Source organism: Myotis davidii, unplaced genomic scaffold (assembly GCF_000327345.1).
Source record: "Myotis davidii unplaced genomic scaffold, ASM32734v1 scaffold69, whole genome shotgun sequence".
NCBI classification, from domain to species: Eukaryota; Metazoa; Chordata; class Mammalia; order Chiroptera; family Vespertilionidae; genus Myotis; species Myotis davidii.
The window spans coordinates 3,557,654-3,570,618 of NW_006300363.1; the positions used below are offsets into that span (position 1 = coordinate 3,557,654).

Genomic DNA, 12,965 nt, shown 5'->3' on the forward strand with positions numbered 1-12,965 from the left:
TAATTTCTTATAGTTACTGGTGTCTTAGATTCAATTTAGTAAGTGGTACAGATTGTTGAAGACATCATGACAATCATATTTTCCTCAGGGATAAATTATGCTGTTTAGAACAGGGTTGCAGTCAACCAGCTGGCCGTAGATCATAGACCTTCGTTCCCTATATAAGGGAAACATATATAAGATTTTGTCATTGGAGGAAACATCACAATTCAATTGATCATTATAAATTTTAGATGATTATGTGCTATAAGTTAGGAAGAAACATGTTTACTTAGTTCCATCACTATAGAAAGAAAAGCAACTCATAATTTTTGGTGGGTTGTCAGAACATTTTCACATAGCAAAGATATCATTTCCCCCAAATTTTTCTAAGGTCAAATAACTTTTTATAGGTTTATAAATTATACTACAAATGTATTTCATTCTATGCCAAATTTAAACAGCATTTTATGTTTCTAATGCTGAAACTGTTTCATATAAATATCACGTTAAACACAATTCTGATTATACTCAAACTGACGCGAAGCTCTGAGTTTTCACAACCTTGAGATATGATACATGTGTAAGACAATGTAACAAACTTTACTGCATACTTAAAGTATGAAATGTTTTAGAAGTCCCGAGACCAAAAGTTTTATTCTAATAAGCAATTCATATAGATAAAAAGGTCTTCTATTTAGTTCACATCCTTCTTGAACATTTTAGTAATTATTTTAAATATACTACTAGAATGTGTAGGTCTTGTAATTTCTATCCATTATCACCATTAGACCACTACTTTTTTGTCTCCCTGTGGTTATATGTGCGTGGTCTGACCACGGGAGTGTGCTGGGAGGGATGGCAGCGCTGTGCTGGGGAAGGCTTTGCTGACAGGAGCAGTAAACCAGTATGTCCCTCTGCAGCTCTAGCTCACAACATGCGTACTCCAGGACTGCTGGTGGCCTGGCCAGTCTCTTCCCCGAGTCTGTCCTCTGGCTTCCCTCAGGGTCGGGTCCCAGAGACAACAGCTGTTTCCAGCTGCACATTTTCCTTTAATCTGTCACAGGCTCTTAAGCTGCAGCTGCCTGGCATCTGCTCCCTTTGGCTCTTACAGAGGGAGGGATTGTTTGAGGAGTAAATTCCTGGGCTCTGGACCATTCTACATAATGTTAGAGAAGCCATGAAACCTATGTAAGATTTTTGCCATGGATGGAAACATTGCAATTCAGTAGGTGATTGTAAATTTTAAATGAATTCAAGTCTCTTTTCTTATTTTTAATAACACTCTGACTCTAAGCAAAACACATAGCCTTCTTGTTTGGTAAATATTCTCCCTAACTTGGCCATCTCAATATTGGACTCCTCCTGGCAAAAATGACACATATCTGTGGTGACTATAATTTTCATTGCCCTGGTTCCATAAAAACACATAGGAGGTTACTAATGTTTCTCCAGATGTTGCAGTTTAGACTTGGGGGAAAGACAATAATTTCCTACAAAGATCACAAGGAAGAGGCTTCTGTTTATGTAGTAAATACTAAGCAATACAGAAATCTCTTTGCTACAGGCAGAGAGATGGCATGTGGCTGCACTTTACAGGGTGACACCTTCATGTTGCCCCCAGAGACCAACTTGACGCATACTGTGTCAGGTACCACTCTGCCATAACACTTGGTGAAGCCAGAGTCGTAGATAAAAATGTAATCTCCTGGTTTACAACTACAGGTGAAGAGAGTTATTTTGACAGGAGAATTATTTATTCCTAACTGTTATAAGGATAACATCAAAAAAGAGAAAGGCCACAACTATTTTCTGCTCTGGTTTGGCACATTGTAAGGAAACTTTCAGTCTTTTAAAAATATTTGGAAACAAGAGCAGGGGAAAGTTTTGTTTGAAAGAAGACTCTGGTGCTAATGGTATGGGGAATCCAAAGGGAAGGGGAATTGAAAGAGAGAAATTACTTGACTTTTTACTTTGGCTGAATTGGTCTCCAATACAAAAGCCACCAGAGAGATGCCTAAGGTGTGCCAGAGGAAAAATCAGGGTGGGTGATGCAGAGAACACCTCCGCACACATACAACACATACATGAGAGAAGAGAGTGTTGTCCATGACAAGTACCTGTCTCTCCCCAGAGACTGTCAAAGCTGTTGATCTGTGCTCGCTCCACTTCCTCTTCATCTTTTTCTGGAAGATCAAGTAGGTAGGAGACAATCTGAAACAAGAAGTTGTGTCAGCTCAACTTCAGGTGGAAAACTATGCTACTGACACTAGCTTGTGAGGTTTGAAAGCTTCTTGGATGACACAAGTGTTATGAAACCTCTTGCACACAGAAGGAACTGAAGTGCCTGGCCTAGCAAAGGAACCCGAAGCTGCCATGATGAGTATTTGTTCCTATCAGGCACAGTTTACATGCTTCTCTGAAGACAATTCACTTACATAGCATGTGATTTTTAAAAATTACATATTTCTCATATTTAACTTAAAGAAGCAACCCTTCATCCTCCAAATAAAAATACCAATAAATAAACAGAAAAAAAACCAATCATTAAACAAAAAATAAAATAAATATGGACAACCTTAGGGCTTGTATATCTTCAGAGCACAGCGACTATCTCCTTTAAGTATAAGGACTGTTTTAGGGACATGGGGGAATGGCTGCTAATTTCCAGAAATTTGACTGTAGAGAGAGTTTTAAAAAGCCTCACAAAGATAATAAAATTCCAGTTTTACTTAATATTCCCTTGGGGACATGTTAGGTCAGTTGATAGGGTAGCTGCATCACTGAAGCAACTCATGCAGTGGTACTAGCCAATGAAAGCTAAACTTTAAATTTTCGGGATTTTTGCAAGTCCGGTGTTAAACAAAGATGTTTATTCAAAGTTAAATCACAATTAAATTATATTTAAAACAAAAGTTAAAAAATAAAATCTTGTAATTTCCTTATTATTCCACTGTTTTACAATTATCTATGCTCTTGAGGTGATTTATATCTACTGTGTCTGTATGATGAAAATATTACAGAATGGTGTGCTACTGTGTACCTCTCCACAACTTTGTGTTCAGTGATGTCACATTGGTAGCTTGAAATCGGCCATGGAGGGAGTATCTACACCCTGAAACTGGCAAACATTACAAATCAGGATTTGATTTAGTGCTGCAGCTAAAAGAACTTCCAGTTTAATGAATATAATTTGCATGAGGGCAAGAAGTACTTTAACAATAGGTCACATATCAGATTTAATGACAATAAGATTATTGGGTAAATTGGGGTACAAATTCATTTTATAAAATCACAGTGGAGTTGCATGATAGCCAACTTGCTAGGCTGGTTATGATACAAATTTAGCAAACATCAACATTAGCATTCAATTAAGAGTATTGTGCTCATTATCACTTGTAAACTGTGTACTACATGTTCTTTGTATCAGTAAAATTTATAATAAATTTAAGTATAGTCATGCATTAGTTAATGACGGGGATATATTCTCAGAAATGTGTTATTAGGTGATCTTGTCTTTGCCTGAACATCCTAGAGTACACTTAACAAAAACCTAGATGCTATAGCCTACTACACACCTAGGCTATATGGTACAGCCTACTGCTCCTAGGCTACACACCTGCACAGCACATTATTGTACTGAATACCGCAGGCAACTGTACCGCAATATTAAGTATTTGTATATCTAATCACAGAAAAGGTACAGTAAAAATACAAAATAAAAGATAAAAAAAATGGTGCATCTGTATAGGGCACTTACCATGATGGCGCTTTCAGGACTGGAAGTTGCTCTGGGTGGGTCAGTGAGTGAGTTGTGAGTGAATGTGAAGGCCTAGAGCCTCACTACTGTAGACTTTATTAAACACTATACACTTAGGCTACACCAAATTAAAAAAATTTTTTTTCAATAACTTTTTAACTTTGTAATTAAAAAACACACTTTCAACTCTTGTATTAACAGGTTAAAACACAAAGACATTGTATAGCTGCACAAAAATATTTTCTTTATGTCCTTATTCTATAAGATTTTTCCTATTTTTAAAATTTAAAATTTTCTATTTTTAAAACTTTCTTTGTTAAAAACTAAGACACAAACACACACCTTAGCCTAGGCCTACACAGGGTCAGAATCATCACTATCACTGTCTTCCACCTCCACAACTTGTCCTATGGGAACGTCTTCAGGGGCAATAACATACATAGAGCTGTCATCTCCTATGAAAACATGTCTTTTTTCTGGAACACCCCCTGAAAGACCTGCCTGATGCTCTTCTTGAGGACTTGTCATTCTTTTCAGAAATATGTCCATGGTGGTCTTTTTAAAAAAATTTTTATTTTCCATCATAAATTTGCCTATAAGCAGATACTGCATTATTAATGAATATTTTTTGGTGTTGGGGGTCCATATTTTCAAACTGTTAAAGGAGCTTATTGAGGTCTTCAAAAGCTTCTACTAAACCCCACTGTGAATTTCTTAGGGATTCTTCTTCTCCTTCTTCTGCAATTCCTTTTCTTTTGCCTCTTCTTCAGTTATGTGTTCCTGTTCTAGTTCCAACAACTCTGCATTAGTCAGTTCCTTAGGAACCACCCCTAGGAGCTCCTCAATTTCATCATCACCCACATCCAGGTTAAAGTGTTTGCCATCTCAGCCACAGCCCTGTTGATTTTTGCAACCTTCACATCCTTGGCAAATCCTTTGAAATTAGGGACAAACCTCTTGAGTGTCTTCTTCCAGATGCCATTTATATACTCCTTGGTTACATCACACTCATATATATGGTCTATTGTTGACCAAAATGTCATTAGGTGGCATATGACTGTATGTATGCTCTCATCTCTGTCTCTCTTTCTCTCTCTCACTCTCCTCCTCCCTCTCTCCTGTTCCACTCACTCTCCTTCCCATAGCCGATTGTTAACATTTCCTAGTATACTACCAATTCCATATATTTTGCCACTATATTATTACTATCATAAATAAATAAGTTAGCAAAAATACCATTTGCATAGTATTTAACAGTTTACAAAGTACCTTTCATGCAAGTCTTGTAAAAATAGTTTATTAGACTCACTCTACTGATGGTAAACTAAGATTCTAAGAGATTGGGTAAATTGCCCAAGGTCCAGAGCTAATGAGTGGAAAAGTTGGGACTCAAACCTAGTCCTTCTGAGATTCTAAATGTTGTGCTATTCCCATGTCACACTGCCTATCCATGGGGACACAGCTCAATAAATAATCCTTCTGAGCCTAGTGTCAGTATCTGTTAAATAGGGGTGAAAGGATGGGGAGGAACAGGATTAGATAAATTCCAAGGTCCTTTCCAATTCCCACATTCTGTGCCCATAATTCTAGGTACCTTGGTTAGAATTCAACTGCTTCATGGAGTCTATGCTTCCTATTCCTCAGAGCAGTGATCAAAAAGCGAATTCACATTAATTAGAGTGGCAACTTTGCAATAATGCAACCCTGTTCTCCTGGTCTCCTGGTCTTTCAATACATAGATTGAAAAAAAAAATAACAAGCTTTAATTGCCTGCTTTCTTACCTCAGTGTAACCCATACTGGCTGCAGCAATGAGGGCCTGCTGGATGGCTTGGCTCTTCTTAAACACCCCTTGCTGCTGGCTGGCCACTGTCCAATCACACTGAATCAGAAACTTGACGACCTCCAGATGACCTCGGAGTGCAGCATGGACCAAAGCACACTGTCCATTCTTATCCAAGTGATCCACCTAAGGGAAGGGGACAGAGAAATCTGTGTGAACGAAGAATGGGGCTGTACCCCCACTCTAGTCATATCATCCCACGGCACAGCCTGGACTACTAAGAGCCAGTCTTTCCCACGACCTGAACCAATCTGAGAAAATTTAGAGGATAGTCTCCTACTCAGCCTAAATCACTACAGAGCCATAACTTGGTAGAAGCCCCCCTGAGGTTACAGGGTCAGGCTTTTGTTTTCACATCAAAAGAAACCAAAAAATCCCTCCAGTTCCAGCTTTGTTTTTCTGAGGTATATTCTCCTTTGTCCTTAAATAGTTCTTTTCCGACCAAGATTTGAAAGACTCGTAGCTCTCTTGGTACAAAAAAATGTATTTGAAACCATGAAAGGGAAAAAAAAAACCCATTTTGAAGCCCTCTCTCTCTCTCTCTCTCTCTCTCTCTCTCTCTCTCTCTCTCTCTCTTTCTCTCTCTCTCTCTCTCTCTCTCTCTCTGTCTTCCAAAGAAGTAAAATATCTTTTGTATCATGAATCACACATTTGACCACCAAGCTTTGGCAAAGGCTGCATCTTTCTTCCAGTGTGAGGGCAGAATCTCAAAGATTTGACCAAAATGGCTGGAGTTACTTGGACCTTAATGCTAGCTAGACTCAGTGCCAGAAGCAGTTTTTACAACGCAGTGTTGGTTTAGGCTTGAAGGAAGGGCCTGATTAAGATCAATCTACCAGAAGGTCCCTAGCCACAGACTTTTCTGACAGGTTATCTTCCAGTGGTAGTTAGAACATTTGAAACAAGTTCTCTATCTGATTTTCCCCAGCTTTAGGTCCACTCAGCCATTTATTTAACAAATGTTTACTGAATGCCTACGATGTGCAAGGTGAATGAAAAGGTGAACAAGATAGTAAAATATAAATTCCGTGCTCAAGGATTTTCAAACAAGGTAGGGGAGATGTGACCAATATGACAAACGTCTGTCCAAAAAAGTTTATAATAAATGCCATAAGAAGAGTAAATGTGCAATAAAATTTCAGAGCATTCCCGGCTAGAACCGGAAATGAATTTAGTCGGAAAGGTGTTATGGTCTGAATGTTTGTATCCCCCCCGCAAGTGATATGTTGGAATTCTAACCCGGATGGCATTAGAAAATAGAGCCTTTGGGGAGTGCTTAGGTCAGGGGTCCCCAAACTTTTTAAACAGGGGGCCAGTTCACTGTCCCTCAGACCATTGGAGGGCCGGACTATAGTTTTAAAAAAAACTATGAACAAATTCCTATGCACACTGCACATATCTTATTTTGAAGTAAAAAAACAAAACGGGAACAAATACAATATTTGTATTTGCATGTGGCCCGTGGGCCGTAGTTTGAGGACTCCTGGATTAGGTGCTGAGGGCAGAGCTCTCATGAATGGAATTAGTGTCCTTATAAAGGGATCCCAGAGAGCTTGCTTGTCCCCCTCCACCATGTGAGGACACAGCAAGAAGATCTGTCTGTGAACCAGGAAGCTCTCACCGGACATCGAGTCTGTTGGTACCACGATCTTGGGGCTTAGCCTCCAGAACTGTGAGAAATAAATGTTGTTCATGAGCCACTCACTCACTCTATGGTATTTTGTTACAGCGCCCAAATGAACTTAAGTCTATACTAATTCACTAATAGGAAATGATTAATTCTAGTTTTTGGGTTTTTTTTTTTTTTTTTTTTTTTTTTTAAGGAAAGGGTACATAAAGGGGAAGTTTAAACTGCAAAGTTGAGAAGGGTCTTATGAAATAATGGGTTAGGGATTTGAAAGGACACAGTACCCATATTGAAAGAGCTTCCAATGACCAAATATGGGCCAATTTGAGCAACAAAATAAATCATAATAGTAACGGTTACAGTTCATAGTATAAAATCAGTATCTAGAAATCCACTGTGCTAGAAATAACTGAATAAATACATGGGGGAGAAGTTATAGCTCTTCTTTACGATAGAATTCCAATTAAAAATATTGAAGGAATGGGAGAAATAGAAAATCACCATTGGGCAAACACTGATGGATCCTAAAATTAGTGGACAAAAGCATGAGAAACAGGTCTCAAAGCATCTCCCTAAAATGTAATTCTTTTTTTTTTTTCCAGTTGATCAGCAGCCTTGCCAGGATCTTTAGCCACAATCTCCAGCCAAGTTCTGTGTCCATGTTCTCTTGCTAGGTTCTCCAGCCACTTTCTCCAGGTTCTCCAGCCAGGTTCTGTAGCCATCTTCTCTCGCTAGGTTCTCCAGCCAGGTTCAATCACCAGGTTCTAGTCAGGTTCTCTTGCCATGTTCTATCCAGGTTCTGTAGCCAGGTTCTGTCTCAAGGTTCTGTTTTCTGTGTCTTGTTACATCTGTATTTATACCAGTTGATTCTAATCCTGTCAATTTCTATTCCAAAGGTTAGGGCGTTTCTTATCTCCATTCCAGGGAGTAAAGGTTATGTAGCTTAAGCATGATTGTTCGTAGTTAAAGAGATTAATTACCCGCCTGGCACTTTGGTCGCAAGGTTCTGTAGCGAGGTTCTTCAGCCAGGTTCTGTCTAGGTTCTCCAACCAAGTTCTGTCACCAGGTTCTGTCCAGGATCTTTTGCCATGTTCTCTCCAGCGAAATTCTTCTGTCTCTAGGTTCAGTGTAGGTTCTGTCTTCTAAGTTCTGTCTCTAGGATCTTCATCTAAGTTCTGTGTCTATAATTCTTAATTAAAAAGGGTAGACAGTAACTTCACACCTGATAAACCTGGAAGGCACCACCTTAACAAAGCAACATAAGTTAATGGTATCACTTTGGTGGTATAATTGACAAAAATATATATTCTAATCATGAGAAAATATCAGGCAAACTAAAATTCAAGAACTTAAATGGCTAATATTCTTCATTATCTTCTTAATGCAGAAGCCATGGGAGGGAGTATGAGGAGAGGACAAAATCTTAGTGAACAGTTATATTAAGAGAAGGAAGAGAGAAGAGCAACCAGACAGGCAGGAGGGGTACTAGGACCATATTACAAGTTCTGAGAAGTATACTCAATACTGTCTAAGGGGTGAGAAATGAGAAAAGTTTACTTTATTTGGTGACTGGCAGTTGTTAGTGGATTTTGAGAGAGTGGCTACATGAGTGCCAGGAGACTGTGTTTTATTTTATTTATTTATTTATTTATTTATTGACAGTATTACAGATGTCCCTCATGTCTCTCTTTCCCCCCTCCACCCTGCCCCCACCCCACCCGATCCAGACCTTCACCCACATTATTGTCTGTGTCCAAGTGTGTTCTTTTTTTTAAAGACTATTATTTATCAGGCACTAAATCAGATAAAGAGAGTTTATCTCTTTTTAAAAAGGCTTTCTTGTTTTTAATTCTATTTTCTGGATGAAACAAGTAAGATTAAGAGGGGTTCAATGACTTCTCTAAGCCATTACAGATAGTAAGTGCGAATGCAGGCTTTGACCAAGTTGTGTTTGATTCCAAAGTATACAATTTTTAATGACTTGCCTCCTCCTTCTCTCATGGAAGCCACACAACAAGTAGTTAAGGAGTACTAAGTGAACAGAGGTAGCAAGTACAGATGACTCGTAGAACAGGTGTGGTAGATATGGAAGGTAAGAGATGGGAGCTCCTGGTTAGAAGAAAGGAAAATTTCTAATTTGAGTTAGAGGAGACATTCATAAGGTTGTAGAAACTGGGGGAAAAGGCAGTATAAATTAGAAAATGAATGAAATAAAATGAGAGAGAATAAGCAAATCATTGAGATAAAAAATATAGGTGGAGGCCACTGCTTTGGAAAGGGAGGAAACAGTTCCTTTCTAAGGCAGAAGTAAAGGGGAGTATAGGTAAGGATTCATAGTTTTGAGATATACATTGAGAGGAACTCAATCTTAGTAATGTAGGAGGGTAAAATAAGTTTGAGAGGGTACTAAAAAGAACACAAAAGATTTATACATCTACTGTGGGGAAAATGAGAGATGAGTAAAATGACAGCTGAGCAGCAGGAAAGACCCAGTTGTGATTAAAATATGAACTCACAGCAACAGTAATAAGGCCCAATTATCATTCTATTTCTTGAGGTGTTCATTCTATTGAACAGGACTTTAGAGGTGACCCATCATTGTGTCACCGTAAACATCAAAGGCTCGGGTTTCCACTGAGGGTCCCAGGTCCCAGTTCCCAAGGGAGTCTCAGGAGTCCCATTCTCTTCACTGGTAAAAACACTGGACACCTCAGAATGAGGTCATACTTATATTTCATATTACTTATATTTCATTGCAAAACCACCAAAATCCTCAGTTTGTTTTCAGGACTGAAACAAAATACCACAAGGCTACAATTTCCTCCGAGGCCTCCATTTTGAGGCCAGCACTTTTCTTTTCACCAATATTTTGAAATTGAGTTATTTTACATTAGTGGCTCTTGGGTTACTATAAAGCAAACACATTTTTAAGAAAGGTTTTTAGAGAATTAAAATATACTAACAGAAACACTCTGAGTGCCTCTGGTCAATTTGAGGATAATCAGAGAGAACCACCTTCTTCCCATACCTCCTTGGTGGGGATCTTCAAGGACAGGAAGAGGGAGTCTGGTCTCTGTTCTTATCTCCATGGCTAACTTATCTTCTCTACACATGAAAGGCTGAGGCTGCAGGCACCATTCAGTTCAGATTTCCCACTGCAGTCTCCCTGCTCCTCCACCTTCTCTCTCCTTACTCTGAGCTCAGTAGAGAATTTCTAGGTGGAGACTTTTTGTGGCTGCTGCTAATGAGGTTTTCTAAGTGCCCCTCAAAGGGTTTAGGACTGTGTCCAGATGCAGTGTGGAGCTGGCAGGCAAACACTGGGATGTCTGGGGAGCCCGTATTCCCTTTGATCTGCTCCCTAACAGGGTTTGATGTGCTCCACCTGGATTCATGAGGTCACACAGGAGATAAGGATGACTACAGCAGGAAGAGAGATAAAGGGAAGAAAGGAGAAGCAGAGCCAGGCAGCCATTACCTTGGCCCGTTTCTTGCACAGCAGTACAACGATGCTCAGGTAGCCCGCCGCTGCGGCGTAGCCCAGAGGAGTCAGGCCACTTTCAGAAGAGACATCCACATTGGCTCCAAACTCCAACAGCAGGGCCACCATTTCTGTGTAACCAAGATGAGACTGGACACACAGAATTGGGGCATTATTTAAAACCTCTGTCCGGTAATTAATGTTGGCACCTCCCAAAATCAGCAGTCGGCTGACCTAGAAATAAGTAAATAAAAATAACACTCAAACAAATATTAGTCACATCCTTTTAGTCATCTTTTATTAAGTCACCTGGGACCCTATAATAGTGTCTAGTAGCATTTAATTAACTGCTTTTTAAAATAATTGTTATGTGTTCCTTTTTTTTCAATACCTTGCCCTGGGAAAGGGATGTGAAATGTCTCTTTACATAAACCACTTAGTAACTAGAGAAAATGCCACCTGTACTGTAGTGTTGAACGTAGTCTCTACCATGAACTATTGGTCAGAAAAGCCCCTACTAAAACAAAGGCCACCTGAGATTGACTTACTCCCTAAAAGCAGCAGGACCTGATCCTATAAATCAGGGTCAACTATTACAGAAGGCCAATAGTTTGCTCTTTAATTCACAGAATAAAATGTAACCATTTAAAACATTATCGGCCTGGCTGGTGAGACTCAGTGGTTGAGCATCAACCTAGAAGCCAGGAGCTCTAAGTTTGATTCCCGGTCAGGCCATATATGGAGGTTGTGGGCTCAATCCCCAGTGTGGGGCATGCAGGAGGCAGCCAATCAGTGATTCTCTCTCATCACTGATGTTTCCATCTCTCTCTCTCCCTTTCTCTTCCTCTCTGAAATAAATAAAATATTTAAAAAAACATATCCTATATAATAAAAGCCTAATATGCTAAGTGTCCAGTCATCTGTTCAACCAATCAAAGCATAATATGCTAATGATATGCTAAGGCGCTCAACCGCTCACTATGACGTGCACTGACCACCAGGAGGCAGACACTCCAACTGGTAGGTTAGCTTGCTGCTGGGGTTCTGCCGATCAGAACTGAGTGAGACAGGCCAGACATGTCCTGGAGCCCTCCCGCGGTCCTCTGTGGCTGGCCAATCTCCCGCGTCCCTCCCCGGCCCCGATCGTGCACTGGTGGGGTCCCTCGGCCTGGCCTGCGCCTTCTCGAAATCCGGGACCCCTTGGGGGATGTCGGAGACCCAGTTTTGGCCCGATCACACAGGCCAGGCAGAGGGACCCCACTGGTGCATGAATTTGTGCACCAGGCCTCTAGTTATCACTAAAAGGCTAATAGGAGATAGTCTAAGGCAAGTCAAAGTTCATTTAAATAGCCACTTAAATGTCCTCCTAATTCTATGTTTCACAGTTAATTCTTTTAATCTACGTAACTCGTATGCATTTACCTTTATATTTGGAGTGTAGAGATTTCTTAAAGATGCCAATGCCATGGACAGACCTGCCTTCTTGACTCTTAAATTCAAGTTAGTAAAATACACACTGTGACACAGAAAATGCAATGTGATCATTGATCTCCATCTCATTTCCTTCCTGGGCATTTGGGAAAAATGGTATTTCCCAATCTCCTTTACAGTCATGTGGGGCATGTGTCTGATTTCTGGCTAATAAAATATGGGCAGAAGTAATATATCATGTCCAGGCTTGGACCCAAACTTCCTGTGCATTTCTCCACACTTTCTTTTTCTTAAAAAAAATTTTTTTTTAAATTGATTTTAGAGAGAGGGGATGGAGGAGGGAGAAATAGCAACACTGATGACAGAGAAACATCAACATTAATTGGCTGCACCTGCATGCCCCATGTTGGGGATCAAGCCCGAAACTCAGGCATGTGCCCTGACTGGGAATTGAACCAATGATCTCTTGGTGCATGGGTTGATGCTCAACCATTGAACTATACCCACTAGGGCCTCCCCACACTTTCTATTGTTCTTCTTGAATGGAGGATTCTGAGGTCCTTGGAGATTTTACTACTAAGTGGAAGAAGCCTGTAAATGAGAAAAACCTTTGTTTAGTCATTGAGATTGTGTAGGTTTGTTACAGTAGCTAGCATTCCTCACCCTGATACACAGTGCAATGATCATGTCTGTTCACCTGCAGGAAAACAACAACATAGGTTGACTGCGATCAGTGTAACATTTTCTCTTGTATGGCTGGCCCAGTCCCCATGGCATGTACTAATGTTTGCCCCTTTCACGAGGGCTTCTCCAAAAGGAAGTTAGAATAAGTTGTGTTTTAAATTTTT

General features: G+C 39.9%; 1 protein-coding gene across 1 annotated transcript in view; it reads right to left on the reverse strand.

The window, feature by feature from the left end:
- The window catches only part of TANC2 (tetratricopeptide repeat, ankyrin repeat and coiled-coil containing 2), a 228,796-nt gene that overhangs the window by 19,667 nt on the left and 196,164 nt on the right, over window positions 1-12,965 (reverse strand). Inside the window, exons 15-17 of the mRNA XM_006776730.2 lie at window positions 10,684-10,920; window positions 5,522-5,707; window positions 2,100-2,193 (exon numbers count right to left, since the gene is read on the reverse strand). Of these exons, the coding sequence (XP_006776793.1) occupies window positions 2,100-2,193; window positions 5,522-5,707; window positions 10,684-10,920 (517 nt within the window). The remainder of the gene's footprint in view (window positions 1-2,099; window positions 2,194-5,521; window positions 5,708-10,683; window positions 10,921-12,965) is intronic.